This window comes from Aegilops tauschii, chromosome 6 (genome assembly GCF_002575655.3).
Source record: "Aegilops tauschii subsp. strangulata cultivar AL8/78 chromosome 6, Aet v6.0, whole genome shotgun sequence".
NCBI lineage: Eukaryota > Viridiplantae > Streptophyta > Magnoliopsida > Poales > Poaceae > Aegilops > Aegilops tauschii.
Genome location: NC_053040.3, coordinates 443,179,767 through 443,197,986, shown reverse-complemented (window position 1 = coordinate 443,197,986; position 18,220 = coordinate 443,179,767). Strand labels below are relative to the sequence as shown.

The 18,220-nt window shown below is 50.9% G+C and overlaps 1 protein-coding gene and 1 long non-coding RNA gene across 2 annotated transcripts; one reads left to right on the top strand and one right to left on the bottom strand.

The window, feature by feature from the left end:
* Positions 1-9,415: 9,415 nt before the first annotated feature.
* LOC109783516 (pentatricopeptide repeat-containing protein At1g05750, chloroplastic) lies at positions 9,416-11,551 on the top strand. The gene is made up of 2 exons (XM_020342116.4): positions 9,416-11,160; positions 11,276-11,551. The coding sequence occupies exon 1, from the start codon at positions 9,475-9,477 to the stop codon at positions 10,939-10,941; it is 1,467 nt and encodes a 488-aa protein (XP_020197705.1). The 5' UTR covers positions 9,416-9,474; the 3' UTR covers positions 10,942-11,160; positions 11,276-11,551.
* A 647-nt stretch (positions 11,552-12,198) lies between these two features.
* Positions 12,199-15,689, bottom strand: LOC141025417 (uncharacterized). The gene is made up of 3 exons (XR_012186886.1): positions 13,429-15,689; positions 12,798-13,015; positions 12,199-12,666 (listed from the first exon to the last, which is right to left on the bottom strand). It is a non-coding gene; the product is annotated as an uncharacterized lncRNA (long non-coding RNA).
* Between the last annotated feature and the right edge of the window lie 2,531 nt (positions 15,690-18,220).

The following is an 18,220-nucleotide window of genomic DNA, read 5'->3' as shown; positions in this document are numbered from 1 at the left end:
CCTAATCCCACCCGAGTATGTTTAGATTGGGTTCATTTTCCCATGCTATGCTCCGGATCCTACGCAAAATTTTGGCAGCACCTCCCCGCTATTCTCCTGATACACGTCTCTGCAATAAACAGAGAGGATGTGTACCCGGAGAACAACAGGGGAGGCACTGACGAAATTTATGCGTCGGATCCGGAGCAAAGCATATGGGAAAACGAACCCAATCTAAACATACTCGGGCTGTCCATGGATAGCGTTGGACAATTTGAAAGAATCAAGGTTATAAATATGCAAATGCATGCATATTTATAACTATGACGCTTTCGAACGGGAGACACATATTGGTTACGCATACTGATGATTCAAGACACATATATAGCTAGCTATCAAGTTTCATCGGAATAGATCAAATAATTAATGGGGGAGGAGGACATGTCATTTGTGCTCACCCTCGAACGAAGGGGCAGAGCTCGTCAAACGCACGGCGAGGTCGTCGAACACCAAACCTTGCAGCGATGAAACAACTGCACATTTAAAACTACCCGATCAACACAATTATATATGATGTTTTTCATAACAAAATCGAAAAATATATGACCTAACTAATAATTCACAAGCATATGACCCCGTCGGCCTCTGGAAGGCCAAAGAACACCTTTTCGGGAGGTGTCGGGGGTCGGGGTGTCGTGTCGGTGTCGGGGTGCCGTGTCGGGGTCGGGGTCTCGGGGTCGGGGTGTCGGGTCGGGGTCGGGGTGCCGTGTCGGTGTCGGGGTCGGGGTGTCGGGTCAGGCTCGGGGTCGGGGTGTCGGGGTCGGGGTCGGGGTCGGGGTCTCGGGGTCGGGGTGTCGGGGGTGTCGTGTCGGGGGTCGGGGTGTCGTGTCGGTGTCGGGGTGCCGTGTCGGGGTCGGGGTGCTGTTTCGGGGTCGGGGGGTCGGGGTGTCGTGTCGGGGTCAGGGGGTTAGGGGGTCGGGTGTCGGGGTGGAGTCGGGGTCGGGTGTCGGGGTGTGGTGTCGGGGTTGGGGGGTCAGGGGGTCAGGGGGTCTTCGCATTCTTCTACTACTTCTACTTCTTCTCATTCTTCTACTTCTTCTCATCCCCCGTCTTCTACTTCTTTTCTTCTTCTTCTTCTTCTTCTTCTTCTTCTTCTTTCTCCTCCTCCTCTGAAAGATCGTGGATGTCGCCTAGAGGGGGGTGAATAGGCGCTTTAAAATAATTACGGTTTGGGCTTGAACAAATGCGGAATAAACCTAGCGGTTAATTTGACAAGCACAAAACCTACAACAACTAGGCTCACCTATGTGCACCAACAACTTATGCTAAGCAAGATAAACAACTAAGTGATAGCAAGATATATGACAAGAAACAATATGGCTATCACAAAGTAAAGTGCGTAAGTAAAGGGTTCGGGTAAGAGATAACCGAGGCACGCGGAGACGACGATGTATCCCGAAGTTCACACCCTTGCGGATGCTAATCTCCGTTTGGAGCGGTGTGGAGGCACAATGCTCCCCAAGAAGCCACTAGGGCCACCGTAATCTCCTCACGCCCTCGCACAATGCAAGATGCCGTGATTCCACTAAGGGACCCTTGAGGGCGGTCACCGAACCCGTACAAATGGCAACCCTTGGGGGCGGTCACCGAACCCGTACACTTTGGCAACCCTTGGGGGCGGTCACCGGTACCCGTCAAATTGCTCGGGGCGATCTCCACAACCTAATTGGAGACCCCGACGCTTGCCCGGAGCTTTACACCACAATGATTGAGCTCCGAACACCACCAACCGTCTAGGGTGCCCAAGTACCCAAGAGGAACAAGCTCAAGGGCACCAAGCACCCAAGAGTAATAAGCTTCTCAACTTGTAACTTCCACGTATCACCGTGGAGAACTCAAACCGATGCACCAAATGCAATGGCAAGGGCACACGGAGTGCCCAAGTCCTTCTCTCTCAAATCCCACCGAAGCAACTAATGCTAGGGAGGAAAAAGAGAGGAAGAACAAGAAGGAGAACACCAAGAACTCCAAGATCTAGATCCAAGGGGTTCCCCTCACAAAGAGGAGAAAGTGATTGGTGGAAATGTGGATCTAGATCTCCTCTCTCTTTTCCCTCAAAAACTAGCAAGAATCCATGGAGGGATTGAGAGTTAGCAAGCTCGAAGAAGGTCAACAATGGGGGAAGAACACGAGCTCAAAGGATAAGGTTCAATGGGGAAGAAGACCCCCTTTTATAGAAGGGGAAAAATCCAACCGTTATGTGCTCAGCCCGCACACGAGCGGTACTACCGCTCCACGAGCGGTACTACCGCTCTGGCGGAAGAAGCAGGCAAAAGGAGCAACCAAACATGAACCTTGGGGCGGTAGTACCGCTTATAAGCGGTACTACCGCGCACCCCAGCGGTACTACCGCTGGAGGAGCAGAACACGGGACAAAAATGCAGTAGCGGTACTACCGCCCATCAGGGCGGTACTACCGCTTATAGGTGGAACTGCCGTGCCTTACTGCCGTGCAACTACTGCAAAACTCGACACGAAAAATGCAAGACCCAAAATCGAGGCGGTACCAGCGCGGAACCGTAGCCGTACTACCGCTTATGGCCATAGGCGGTACTACCGCTTTGGACAGCGGTACTACCGCTTGGGGTGACAAGCGGTACTGCCGCTCTGGCCGCGGTACTACCGCTAGGAAACCAAAACTGCCATAACTTCTGCATATGAGCTCCGAATTGAGCAAACTCAAGCTTGTTGGATTGAGAAAGACGAGTAGCATCAAAACAGCAACTGGTTATAGTAAGAAGAGGCAGGGGAGGTATGCCAAAAATAGAGGAGTGAAACCTCCAACCGAGAAGAACCGGCATAACCTCCAACATCGAAAACATCATAGAAGATGCGAGTGAACTCCGTTTTCGATGAACTCGAGCTTGTCATCAAGATGACCATAAGCTCCAAAACTCACAAAGAGAAGAACCAAACAAGAACCAACAAAGATGATGCAAGGATGCAATGGTTTGAGCTCTCTATGAACGATACAATCAAGCTACTCATTGAGAGCCCCCCTTGATAGTACGGCAATCGATCCTATAACCCGGTCTCCCAACTACCATCATGAGACCGGTAAAATAGAAAACCTATCAAGAGAAAACCTTTGCCTTGCACATGGTCCACTTGAGCTAGATGATGACGATCTTGACTCCCTCAAGTTGGACCACCTTTCTTGGTTGTGTTGTCTTGATGAAGACTAGTTGATTGCTCCCCCATACTCCACTATGGGTGAGCCACTCTTCCGCACATCTTCACCAGTCCATTGTCACCACAATGGACGGCAAGCTTCAAGCATTTGATCTCGTCATGATGCTTCACTTGAACTTGCGCACCGCAACCTAACCTCACAAAGAACTCTCACGAAGATCATGGGTTAGTACACAAAGCGTAATCGACAATGCTTACCACACCATGGGATCGCTTGATCCCTCTCGGTACATCTTGTGCGCTTTGTGTGTTGATCAACTTGATTCACTCTTGAGTTAGTCTTGATCAACCTTGACTCTTTCCAACTCTCTTCATTTGGATGATGTCTTGAAGGTAAACATGAATGATCACACAATCTTCTTCTTCAAGACATGCTTGCAATAAGCTCTACTCTCACATGACCAATCTTTGGATAATTCCTTAATAACACCTTGGTCACCACATAAACTCCTTGAAACCAACACATGGACTTCAAGAAAAGCCTATGGACAAATCCTTCAAATATAACTCAAGGCAACCATTAGTCCATAGAGATTGTCATCAATTACCAAAACCAAACATGGGGGCACCGCATGTTCTTTCATCCTCCTCCTCCTCCTCCTCCTCTTCTTCTTCTTCTTCTTCTTCTTCTTCTTCTTCTTCTTCTTCTTCTTCTTCTTCTTCTTCCCCCTTCTACTTATTCTACTTTTCGTCTTATTTTTTCATCTTTTTTCACTTCCTTTAATTATGACTATTTAACTAAAACCTAACACTAGTCTAATATAATCCAATCTAATTAATCTAATCTAGCTAACTATATAACCTAAACCTAAACTAATTAAAACTAAACTATTTAAACTAATTAAACCTAAACTAATTAAACTAAATAACCTAAACTAATTAATTCTAAACTGAAAAAACTTAAACTAAAAAACCTTATCTAAACAGAAAAGAAAAACAAAAAAACAGAAAAGAAAATAGGACACAGGGGGGCGGCAGGGGCTCACCGTGGGGGGCGGCGACGGGCGGCAGCGAGGCGGCGCAGCGATGGGGAGGGGAGGGGCAGCGATGGGCGGCGCTCCTCGGGGGGCGGTCGACCCGCGGCTGCAGCGGCAGCGGCGGTTGGTCGGGGGTCGGGGCGGGGACGGGCGCGGCGGTACGGGGCCTGGACGGCCGCGGCGCGGCTGGCCAACGTGGAAGGAGCGGCGGGGCCGCGATGGAGGTTGGGGAGGGGTGCGGGGCGGCGGGGAGGCCGGCTACGCCGGACGGGGTCGGCGGCGGCACGGGCTGGTGTGGGCGGGGCGATGTGGAAGAGGCGGCGAGGGTGCGGTGGAGGTCGGGGCGCCACAGGGGAGGGGTGTGGGGCGGCGGGGCGGCCGGCTACGGCAGACGGGGTCGGCGGCGGCGGCGCGGGTGTGGGTGGGGAGGGAACGAGAGCGAGAGAGAGTGGAGAGAAGAGACAGAGGACGGGGGCGGGATGGCCATTAACGTACCCGCCTCTTTGCCGTCCGCCAACGGTCGGCAAACATTCTTTGCTGTCCGCCAACGGACGACAAAGAGGTGGGCTTGGGTTGGTTACACAATAACCGGACCCACCAACCTCTTTGCCGTCCGCTAGCGGACGGCATAGTTTCTTTGCCGTCAGCCAGCGGACGGCAAAGAGTTGGCTGATGGCAAACACCTTCTTTGCCATCAGCCACTTCTTTGCCGTCCGTTTTCGTGTGGCTGACGGCAAAGACCTTCTTTGCCGTCCGCCAGCGGACGGCAAAGAGATGGCGGACGGCAAATAAGCTAATTTCAGTAGTGATGTCTACATAGTTCTCGAACCCGTAGGGTCCGCACGCTTAACGTTCGATGACTATCGATATTATGAGTTTATGTGTTTTGATGTACCGAAGGTAGTTCAGAGTCCCGGATGAGATCACGGACATGACGAGGAGTCTCGAAATGGTCGAGACATGAAGATTGATATATTGGACCATGTTATTCGGACACCGGAAGTGATCTCGGAGGTATCGGATAAAACCGGAGTGCCGGAGGGTTACCGGAAACCCCCCGGGAAGTTATTGGGCCCTTAGTGGGCTTTAGGGGAGAGAGAGGGCAGCAGCCAGGAGGTGCCCCCCCATGGGAGTCCGAATTGGACTAGGGGAGGGGGCGCGGCCCCTCTTTCCCTCTCCCTCCCCCTCTCCTTCCTTCACCCTCCTAGTAGGACTAGGAAAGGAGGAATCCTACTCCTACTAGGAGGAGGATTCCTCCCCTCCTTGGCGCGCCCATAGGGCCGGCCGGCCTCCCCCTTGCTCCTTTATATACGGGGGCAGGGGGCACCCTAGAACACACAAGTTGATTGTTTAGCCGTGTGCGGTGCCCCCCTCCACAGATTTCCACCTCGGTCTTATCGTTGTAGTGCTTAGGCGAAGCCCTGCGTCAGTAACTTCATCATCACCGTCATCACGCCGTCGTGCTGACGAAAATCTCCCTCGACACTCAGCTGGATCTAGAGTTCGTGGGACGTCACCGAGCTGAACGTGTGCAGATCGCGGAGGTGCCGTACTTTCGTTACTAGGATCGGTCGGATCGTGAAGACGTACGACTACATCAACCGCGTTATCATAACGCTTCCGCTTTCGGTCTACGAGGGTACGTGGACAACACTCTCCCCTCTCGTTGGTATGCATCACCTAGATGGATCTTGCATGTGCGTAGGAATTTTTTTGAAATTACTGCGTTCCCCAAAATACAGGAGCAAATCATGAACTACACAACGTAATTGCAGTAAAGAGATGAATTAATGTATATTGATCAATAAGACAGTTACAGCTATATACAAATGAAGGATTATATCCTTTATAAGATAACAAAGAAACAGTAGCACTTATACATATGAACAAATAGAACCAGCAGCCAACTAATAAAGAAACTAGTATGTGCTATATGAGAGGAACAATAACAACTATAAGACCAAGACAATTGCAAAGATAGACCAACAGTAGGGTCATACAATGCTTCGATCCCATCATTGCAGCACTAGTTCAGCAACAAATCAAATATAACAGTAGTTCCATTGGTTCAGCCAACAAGTTAACAAAAGTTTATTTCCCAATACTAACTTTGCAACTTGTGATAATAAAGAAAACAAAGCTCGACATCACAGCAACAAAAGTGGTAGACTGGGAGCCTGGAACCATGCACACCAAATCGCAGAGCAGAAAAATAGCAGTACTACCTGGAGCAATAAGAAACTCAACGAACTGGGGCAACATTTGGAAGGAGACAAGCAAATGCTACAACAGTCAAGTCCCCCTCCCCTCTCCCACTCCCCCTCCGTCGCCCCCGCGCGGGCAACCGAGGGGTCTCAACCCTCCGCCGTCGACCCCCTCCTCCTTCCCGCTCTCCCCTCCATCGCCGCTGGTGGTCGGTGCGGGCTAAGCCCGCGCGTGCGATGGCGGCGGCGGAGGCATCGCCCTCTCACTCCGGGCAAGGGATGCCCGGGATCCCCGATCTCGAGGATGAGGCCTCGATCTATGGCAGCGGCGCCAATCTGGCCCACGACGGTCTCCATGAGCGCGGCGGCATGGCGGCCGGCCGGTTCCTAGGGGCGGCCGTGGCGGCAGCCTGGCGATGCTCGGCCTGATCTGGGGCGGCGGCCCTTAGGCTGGCCTCCACGTCCGGGCGCGGCGGGGCAGGTGGGCTGCCGGGGATCGGATCGGGCAGTCGGTGATCCTCCGTCGGTTTTCGCGGCGTCAGATTTGGTGGTTCCCCTCCCTCCTGCTACCTCTCTCATCATCCTAGTGGTTTGCGGCTGCAAGTTCAGGTAATGGTGAGCTCTGGTAGTGTACCTTGGGTCCGGGGGAAACCTTGGCCGGTCTGGCCGACCCAGCGGCGGTGGCGTCCATAGGCGTCACTTTCCTTCATGAAGGCGCAGCTGAGGGCCCAATCTATCCACCCCGATCTCATGCCGGGCAAAAACCTACAATCCTCTTCGGATTTGGCGGCAGCGGTGCTTCACGTTGTGACCTTCCCGGAGGTGTCGCCAGGGGTCTTGGGGCTTGGTCGGGAGTGCAGAGGAACTGCAGGTGGAGGGGATGGGACCAGCGGCAGCAGGTGGTGTCCACGAAGGAGGTGCGCCGTTGCATCTGACACGTCGACAACGGCGGTTCCCAGCGGCATGGAGCAACGGGGACTCGCTGCTGGGCGTGTGTTGATGGATGAGAGCAGGATGGCGGCGTTGTCTGGCGTCGTGGTGGTGTCGACGACAGCTAGACCTGGCAAGGTTGATGCATCAGTACAACTCTGAAGATGGATTGTTGGCAGTTGGCGGCGGCGGCCTCTGGGTGTGCGCCGGACCGGTGGGTGCCCCATACCCGGCAGGTGGCTTGGTTGGGGCCTCAAGTCTTAGATGTTAGGTTTGGCTGCGAGGTCTGTTTGGTATTAGGCCCAGACTATCGGCATCCCTTCATCAACTTGATAGGAGTAGCGACAGATGTTGTCTAGACGGTGGCTTCAGTCTTAGTGATGTATTACTTTGTAAGGTCTTTTGTGAATAATTAATAAAGTGGCTGCATGCATCGTCCAGGCTCAGAGGCCCGGGGTCTTCCTCCTTTTCCAAAAAAAAGTACTACAACAGCTAGCTAGGCTGAATTGAAGATTAACCAAAATCATATCAAGTATTTGTTGAGCATGATTATACACGGGAAGGGGAAGGGGTTCACAGTAGGGACCTTTAGGTCATGGCGTGGCTTGCATCTCTCCTCCTCATGTGCATTGGTTTGCATCCAATCCTTGCAGTCCAATCCATGGACGTTCCTCCCTCCCTGCATCGCTAGAACAACACGACACTTAAATTTCATCAAGTTCCATTGCTACTGAATAAAAGAGGAGCATGATGTATATGCTGCATAAAACATACATGGAGAAGCAAGCTGCTTGAAAACAGAGGAGATCCATGATGGTTGTTTTCATTTGCAACAGAAGAACTAAAAAAATGCGCAAGTGTATGCTATCTATGGATACACCAACTACATCAGTACCTAGCACCCAAATTGAGGAAAAAAAATCATTCATATACAGCAGCCCAAACTCAACTTTGAGAGAGCAGTTGATTAACATTTTTTTGTCGGGTCGAAATTTTCACAAATAGAAGCACTCCAGCAGCTATCAGAATAAATCATAGAGGCCGGCCGAACTAATTGGCGCACTCAAAGGATACAAGAGAGCGGCCGTCACGTCACTCCTGCCATCCCTCTAAATTTCACCCCTTCTCCCGACGACGACAACCACCCCGCAGACACACCTATCAACATCTAATCTCTTTCATTTTTAAGAACTTGCAGGTGTGCGTCAGTATATTACAAAATGGGTGTGGCTAACAGTCAATCGATTAAAAACTAGTTTTGGGCCAGTCGATCATTCTGGACCGTCGGATGCAAAATCAACAGCCAGATCATCTTCTTCAACCTCTAGCTCATCTTCCTCCTCTGACCACCTCGTGTACCACTGGTCGGGCCGCCTGCTGCCGCCTCCCCCCTGCGCTGGCGGCGCTCCCGCGACCTCCCTCCCCTGAACCACCCCCACCGCCGGTCATGCCGCCCCCTCCCCCCCTCCCCCCCCCCCACACACACCCCCCAACGATGACCGGTTTTTCTCCAGCGAACTTGCACCGCTGCTGTGCTGCCTCCCCCAACCTAAGATAGATGATGGGGTAGCCTGCCAGCAAGCTTCTTCCTCTCCTCCGGCGAGCTTCTTTCTCCCCTCCGGCAGTGTCTTCCTTCTAGCGAAATCGACTGACCCAAAATCGAAACTCGGGCGACTGTCATGTAGCTGTTGTCTTACAAACTCGGGCGACTGTCATGGAGTAGATTACAATAAGAGGTTAAACGAGGCGGCGACAAAAGTGTGCAAATATAACCCACCACCCCCACATTACCACTAATAGATTACTCTAGCGAAGCTACCTCTAAGGCTCTAACATTTCTACATCAGCGTTGCGTCTCGTCTTCGTATTTGGGAAATTGAGTGATGTCTTTGCCATTTTCATTTGTGAGCAACTTGCCCATAGCAAAACACGTTTTAGTTTTTTTGCAAACTCATTATAACTGAAATATATTAAGGCAGGCTATCTTAGCATTGAGAAAACCTTTGCCACCTCCTTCATGGATCTCCTATGTTTGTAAATCTGGCCCATTTTTCTCCCCATTTTTCCGTACATCGACAGCAGTCTTCATAATTTGGTCTGCTTCTACTCTTCCAGCCGAAAGCTTCTCGGCCATGGCAGCGGCCGCCTCTCCATCTCTCAGTCTCCCTCCACCAGCGCAGCGCGCCACCCCAAAGCCGCGCCGCCGCACGCCGCCGCGAGACGTGGTCTCGTGGACGGCTGCCATCGCGCGCCCGGCGCGGGAGGGCGACCTGCCGGCGACGGCCGCGGCGCTCTCCGCCATGCTCTCCTCCCCCGTCGCGCCTGCGCCCAACGACGTCACCCTCCTCACCGTCGTCTCTGCCTGCGCCGGCGCCCCCTCCTCCCCGCTGGCCCAGCCCCTCGCGCTATCGCTCCACGCCATGGCCATCAAGCTCTTCCCCGGCCACCTCCTCCTCTGCACCTGCCTCGCGCGGTTCTACCTCGCGTCCCGCCTCCCCCACCACGCCCTCCAGCTGTTCGGCTCCATGCCCGTCAGGTCCGTGGTCACCTACAACACCATGATAACCGTCCTCATGTGCAACGGCCTCGTCGCCACCGCGCGCGAGGTGTTCGACGGAATGCCGGACCCGGATAAGGTCTCCTGGACGGCGCTCATCGACGGGTGCGTCAAGAACGGGCGCCACGACGAGGCGATCAACTGCTTCCATGCCATGCTGCTGGACGGTGTCGAGCCAGACTACGTCACGCTGGTAGCTGCTATCTCCGCAAGTGCCGAGGTCGGCGCGCTCAGTCTCGGTATGTGGGTGCACCGGTTCGTGACCAGGGAGAGGCTGGAGGGCAACATCCGCATCGCCAACTCGTTGATCGACATGTATGCTCGGTGCGGTCAGGTGGAGTTTGCACGGCTGGTGTTTGACAGCATGAGGAAGCGGACGGTGGTCTCGTGGAACTCGATGATCGTCGGGTTGGCAGCCAACGGAAGGTGCACGGACGCCATCGAGCATTTCGAGGCAATGAGGAGGAAGGGGTTCAAGCCAGACGCTGTGACGTTCACGGGCGTCCTAACGGCCTGCAGCCATGCTGGTCTCACCGACGAGGGGCTGAGGTACTATGACGCCATGAGGGAAGAGCACGGCATCCGACCAAGGATGGAGCACTACGGGTGCGTGGTTGACCTGCTCGGCCGGGCCGGGCGCCTGGACGAGGCCATGAGCATGGTGGCGACCATGCCGATGCGGCCGAATGAGGTGGTGCTTGGAGCCCTGCTCGCGGGTTGTCGGATTCACGGGGACGTGGACATGGCCGAGCAGCTGATGCAGTACCTCCTCGAGCAGGACCCTGGCGGCGACTCGAACTACGTGCTGCTGTCGAACATCTACGCCGCCGTCGGGAAATGGGATGGGGCCGGCAAGGTCAGGGGCCTGATGAAAGCCCGGGGGGTGAAGAAGAGGCCAGGCCGCAGTGCCGTGGAGATCGACGGCGACCTGCATGAGTTTGTCTGCGGTGATCGGTCTCATCCGCAGGCTGGGGAGGTGTTGGACATGCTTGACCTGCTCAGTCATGAGATGGCAGGGCGTGAGGCCGTGAGTGAGCATTGAAGACTGGAGGCTTTCAGTAGTCACCATGTTCTGCGTTTCGAGCGTTTGTACAGACTACTGCTTTGCTTGCCCATCCACGAGAACATAAGACGAAAAGAGCCAACGGTTGATTAGAAATCTGTTGTACTCCGTATTTGCAGTTCTACGGTCATTGTGACTCCCATTACATGTACAGTGTGGGGAGAGGCATCCAACATGCGCAGCAAGCCAGTAACACAGGTGATGAATTGACCTTTTTATGTCAGACAGATGAGAAGTATCAGTGTTAAATTTTTAGAAGCAAATTTACAATGCTTGTCATCTGATGCTCATCTCGTGGTATATATGTGATCAGCTCAATCAAGCATATACACTGCATTTCTGGAAGGTGAAGAACAACACAAGCTCCTGAACTGATAGCGTTGGTGTTGCTGTGGAAATATTGGACTACTACATTTTTCTTCGATTATATCACCCGTAATGTCTCACCTACTTGCTCCCATATCCCTGTCAAAAACAATAACAGTAATTACTTCCATACATTGCAGTCAGAAGATCATATATTCACTTGTGCTCACCTACTCCTCTTTCAAAGGCAAGAGGGAAAGAATATACATATATTTATCTGTGCACATTTTTTCTCTCGACTATATATAACTATGGTGACCTCCAACGACTAGATAGGTAAGAAGAGAACATGGTGCAAACAAAAAGATACACCCAAACAAGCATTTCCCTGGTTTGCGTTACAAGAGAAACAAAAAGGCCTTCTCCATAGGTTGGTTTGGAAAAAAAATGTTAGGAATGAGCGACACCAGAAAGGCAGAAATAGTCTCCTTGTACACGGCTGCTGTTTGGGGCCATGCCTTAATCACGACGTCCATGATCAGGTGTATTTGGAGTAAGACGAAAAGGATCAAACATCTATAGAGGCTACTGCTTTGCTTGCATCCATGAGAACATAAGAGGAAAATAACCAATAGTAGATTAGAAATTTGTTGTATCTTTAGTTCTTTGGGTATCGTGAAAACTGAAAAGGATCCAACATGTACAGTAATACAATAGGTGATGAGATGAATCTTTTGATGAGCAGGCCAGAAGTAGCACTGCAGATCTTCTAAGCAAATCTGCATACATGGCCGTGTATGCGCATCTCGTGCTATATATGACATAGACACTGAGATTCTGGACCTTCTGTGGTAGAAACAGATTGTATTTCCATAGGAACTGAACTGTACAGGTATGGAGCAAGATCACAGTCAAATAGTCCCTCCATTCCAAAATAAGTGCCGCGTGGCGTGGTTTTACCTCAGGCACTTATTCTATTCTGGAACGGAGGGAGTAGTTAACAACATGGACAATAGGATCAGTTTGCATTGGCAACAGTAAGTGAACTGTACAGGTATGTAAACACGGTCGAAGAGTGAACTGTTGTGTGAGCGCTTAGCACCCCACACTGTAAATCTTTCATTCCACACTCTGAGACTAGGCTACGGGCTCCATGAGAAACAAATCCTATCAGCCAACAACAAGGTACCTCTTAAGTAAACATATCTCACTCATATTTCAGAGCTACCTTTCAACTGAATGCCGATAGGTGCTCCTCATGTTGGAAGCTAGCTATCTCAATGTTGAAATCTCCGGGAAACAATTAAAGCGGGAGCGTGAACAAGGAACACTTTTGGGCTGTAGGATCATCTTCACTCCTCGGTATCACCCACACCTTTCCACATGCGAAATTAAAAGCTATACATAGCGATGGAGACAAGTCATTATGTTTGCAGTGAAACCAACTCAATCTTTTAACGAGTGAGTTAGAACTTAGAAGAGATGAAAGCACCCGCATTTCTTAATGAGGAAAAGGACGAAAGACTTACCAGCTTATGTACAAGCAAATGTGTTAGCAATATGTACATCGCACGCCTTAATGTTGCAGTGGTCTCTTCACAAAAGGGTGCTCCAACAGCTGAGCAGCAGATGGCCGGTCCTTTTGGTTTGCTTGAACACACTTTGCTATGAAATACCGGGCATCTTCTGATAACGTATTGAGAATTTTTTGTGGTATTCCCCTACCAATTTTGAGCAAAGCATGTGTCTACATGGCAGGAGAGAAGATTGCATCACAAACAATAACAATACACAACTCTGATATTAAGAAAACCACAAGATCCAAATACAGGGAATGGGTTCGCTACTTTTTTTTGCGGGGAAATGGGTCTGCTACTTGTATCTATGCATTTCTAATTTCCCTAATAAATACATCAAAATAGACAACAAAAATATAGCGGTAGATTTTTTGGGGGTGCCCACTATACATTATGATACTTGCGCATACAAATGTCATGGAATTCATAGTCCCCTCCCCCTAGGAAGATAGCCCTTGATCTTTCAATTTTTAAAATTTAGCTTAGTATGCAGCTCCAGTATACCAGCGCATTTAAGTTACATGTCTTGCAGTATTTAAAACTTAGAAGCTGTTTCAGAAAACTAAGGTGACAGAATACGCACCCATTCCATATCAGGGTATGGAACTTTGGCGGTCAGCATCTCCAAAACTGTACAGCCAAGACTCCATATAACTGCTGGAGGTCCATGTGGCTTAGCCTTAGCAACCTGAAAGAGAGCATACCATCACAAAACGTACACAATTGGTACAATAACAAAAGAGAAAAGTATACTTTTCATCCCTGAACTTTGGGTGAAGTCTAAATTTGATCCCTCAATTCTGAAACCAGACAATTTGCACCTTTAACTCTTGAAACCGGATAAGTTCCGTCCCTCCCCCAACTCAAAGTGGTATTTGCCCTGAGTTAGCATGGTTTTGACCCTGGTATTCCTGTTGACTGCCACCTCATCATGTCCTTCCTCTCTCCCCTCGTACCTTCTTCTTCTTATGGTGGTCATTTTATCAAGCACCTTGTTCGCCATCGACGAAGTCCGACAACCAGATGGCACAGCCGGCACCGGCGGGCTCGTGCTGCTGCTGCTTCTGGCCATGTGCCAGCGAGGCTGCAGCGAGTGGTAATTGGCAATGGGGAACGTGACGAAGGCCTCGCGCTTGAGCCAGACGTTGGCAAGGCCGTGCGCAACACAGTCGAAGCGGCCGGACATGTTCGGGTCTAACCCTAGCTCTCTCTTGCTCTCACGCTGGAATGTAGGAAGAAGAAAGAGGAGCATTGGTGTTTGGCGACGAACACCCGCTGCGCGTACGGCAAAATTTTCTTTCAGCACAAACTGTTACAACTGGTTGGCAACCATCGAGCGGTCTACGGATTTTATACCCAGGCCGGTGCGCGTACACGCGCAGCCCACCCCGCCCTGCTGCATGAGCACGAGCTGCATGCGCGGCCGGCTCGCAACAGATTGCTAGCTCACGCGGCAGTACGCTCACGCGCACACACACGCCACACACGCACTCCTGGCTGTTGCACGTGACGCGGCAACGGACCGGCGACAGGCTCGATCAGTGCGGCACACGCACATGATCAGCACTCATACCGTGGCTTATTCCAACAGGACATGGCGCGGTAGGTGCGCCGCAGGATGCACTGCTTCGCAGCCATGGTGGCGCAGAGCTCGGAGGAGTGCTGGCATAGTGCGATCAGCCGGCAAGGAAGGAGTCGTAGGCGTCGACGAGGAACACCGCCTTCCCGTTGGGCATCTCTATCACCCCCTCCTGTCCAGTGGCGGAGCGCCATGGCGCGCGGGGCAGGGTCGAGGGTGCAATGCGAGCGTCCAGGAGGCAAAAGAGGGTAGGGCAGCGGACGGGAGCGGGTTGGTGGCCATCGGGCGATGCAGACGGAGGAAGGCGTGACGGCGACTCGCTGGACTGCGGGCGGTGGCGCGCACGAGGCGCTGATGGCGGCGGGAAGCGAGCTGGGTTGTGCGGCTGAGCAGGTGGAGTCGGGATGGAGAGGAGAAGGGGAAGAACGGGGAGGTGGAGGATACAGGAGGGCGGCGCAAGGGGCGCTCGTCGGCGGCGGGGTCGAGGGCATCCGCGAGATAGAGGAACCGGGACAGCTCGGGTCTCCCTTGCCGCGTCAGCTTTGACCGGTAAAAACCGGCAGAGTCAACACTAAAACCAGATCAGACGAGAGAAGGGACGAACTTTGTCTGGTTTCTATAGTTGAGGATGCAAATTACCTGGTTTCATAATTGAGGAGTCAAATCTAGACTTTGCTAAAAGTTAAGGGACAGAAAATATACTTTTCTCATAACAAAATATTGCTTGCAATTTGCTAGATCAAACTTGCTTCCCAAAAAGTACAACCGTGCTTCCCGAAAAGGTTATGCTAGAAGCAGAACTGTGCTTCCCGAAAATGAAAAGTATAGTTGTGCTTTTCGTAAAAAGAAGTTATGCTTTCCAAAAAGAAAAGAAAAACACAATTTGTGCTTCCACGAGAAGCAACTCCCAAATAGAAAAAACACAACCTATACTTCTCCGAGAGGCACAACTGTGCTTTCCGAAAGAGAAAAGCATAGCTATGCTTCCCAAAAAATGTAAAAAAAGAAAAGAAAAAACACAAGTGTGTTTCTGGTTCCGCATTTTTCCAGTTTTTGATTTTTTTTCCCATGGTTTTCATTTTTTTGGCTCTCGGTTTTCATTTGTTTCGATTCCTGTTATTTATTTTTGTCATAAAAAAATCATCGAAACCTATTACTTTCGAAGATCTCAATGCGAGAAATTGAACAATGAAAATGGTTCATAATTTGAACGCTCAGTTCAAGAGATAAATTATTTTGAAAAAATCTACGAAAAAAACTTTCATACTGCAACAAGTGGCGCGCATACTTCATTGCCACTGGTCACCATGAGAGAAGGTGAAAATGACCTTTGCAAAAGGCACCTCCCCACCAGAGTTCAAGTCCCAGACTTGAACTTTGGTGCTCGTATTTTTGTAAATTTATTTCAGGTCGTCTAGCGATGTGCGTTCAGTGGGAGGAGCGTTCCCGTCGACTACGGAGGCATCTGCGGTGACTTCTCAATCTCAAGATGATGTGTCGGCTCGGTCTCTCGAGGTGCTTATAGGAGAATTGTCTTGTTTGCGGCATATCGGCATATTTTCCATTGAAATGAGGCCCTAGAAGTGAAAATACATGCGATTATGGAGGGAGTAAGTCTTACTATCCAACGTTCAAATCTCCCTGTTCAGCTTCAATTGATTGTGCGGTTGCTCTTGCCGCACTTGCTAATGGGTCTCCAGACAAGTCAACATATGGTCACCTCTTGGCGGAGAATAAAGATTTAATGAATAATAAGGTGTTTGTTCCGGTAAAAGTTTCTTGTGAACAGAATAGGGGTTGCACATAGCTTAGCAAACTATGATAGATCTGGGGATAGCCCTGCATGCTGGCTTAACCAATCCCCATTTTTATTTCCGGACTCTTTGTTTAGGATTGTAACTCTCTGATCTTGTAATAAAATACCCTATTTCCCTCGCAAAAAGAAAAGACACCTGATTTTTGGGCTACCCTAGCTCTGCCAATTGACAAGGAATTCTTTTTTTTACCCGCAAAAAAAGTTTGACAAGAAATAGCCCTGGCGGTGTACACGACCCTTGCCGGATCACGTCAGCCCCGCGAAGCTGGCGTGGTGCGTGGAGCAGGAGGTTCAACTGCGCCAGCAGCGACCGCCGTGCACAAAGGAAGGAAGCAAGCAACTGAAGACAGGACAGGAATCGTGTAGGAGCCAGAGATCCGGCGCCGGGCCGGCGCGCTCGTCTGGGATCCGGAGATGGACTCAGAGGAAGGTTCGGAGCTCGATCCATGTTCATTGCCGTTTCGGCTTCCAAAACGAGCAGCCTAGGCCTTTTTTTTGTAATCTATAAATAGTCTTACATCGGGGGCTAGCAAGGCTTCCAAACTCCCTCCCTCCCAGACCACAATCCATACGCGATGGACACGGCTGTTTCGTTTGCTTCCATCTCAATCTCAAAGTTTTGGAGGGCGATGGCGACGGCAAGGCTCGCGGAGCACCTCAAGGCGGCGGCGCGATGGGGCATTGGCCTTTATATACGCTGGGAGGAACCTGTCTTGATGATTCTTTCCTGTGTGCTGATTAAGTTGCTACGGATCCTTTTAGGCAGACTATTCGAAGATCAAGGCCTCTCCGTCTTCTACGTATTGGCCTATGTTTGCCTCTCCAGCTTACAATCTATGTACAACCGGAGTTTACGTGTTCTCCTTATGAATTGGAGAAGGGTGTGTATTTTTGCTAAGCTGTAGGTGATTGCTCCGTCTCAGACCAGGGATGCATGTAGCTAGTATCGCCATAGATGGCCTCCACTGTTCTGTAACTCTGTAACTGCATTTTCTCCACTCTGATTAGTGAAATACAGCCCTAGGGCCATATTTTCGTCAAAACAGAAGGGTGTGTCTATCCCTTGCTCCGGCCTTTTCATCATGTGAAAAAGGATGATGTACTTAGTTTTCGGTTAGACTTCTTTCATGGCGATGGTGATGTACGTATTTTTGTACTTTTGTTTTGATATTGATAATAAGCTAAATAAAAATCCGATTGTTGTTCTTTTTTTCCTTTTGCAAAATAACTCTTGCATTACTCAGAATTAAGGACCACTATCTCGCCAAGCAATGTTCAAAACTTCCTTTGGTCCACATCCAAGCCAGACAGCAGTCCGACCTTGCGGTCAACCAAAGTTAGTCATATAAGGACATCTCCAATGCTGACTTGTAAATTTGCTCCGGCATCCGTCCATGGACAGGGGACCAGTCTGCAGACACGGATTTGGGAGCCGGCCATCCAAGGCCACCCGCATACATTTCAAATACAGTTCAACTAAAGCACGCGAAACTCATGCAAACACTACGGATTTTATTAAAGTTCGGATATAATTTGACAATATTTCGATTGTTTAACTAAGAACTATATAAAAAAAAGTATAAACCTTATAAGGGACAACCACCTCGTATGTGTGGCTGCCGTGTCCTGCCGCACCGCCTCCGCTGTCGTCTCTCCGGTCGCGGAAGGGCGCCGGAGGGCCGCGACAGCCTTGTCCGACGGCTGCCTGCCGCTCGCGGAGGAGCTGCTCCGTTTCCTGTTGCGCGGTGCGGAGGGCAGCGTTTGACGGTCGTCTTGAGATGGTGACGGACGGTGGAGCGCCCACGCGGCAGCGAGGTCCGTGTCGTTGTGGACCCATTTCGGTGCCATGTTGGTCTTGGTGAACGCGGAGCGGCAAGCGACATTGCATCAGTCGTACCGCACCTGCTATCTCACCACGCGCTGCTCCTTAGATACGATGGCCCTTGAGCCCAAGGCACCGCTGTAACCGCCTCCTCCGAG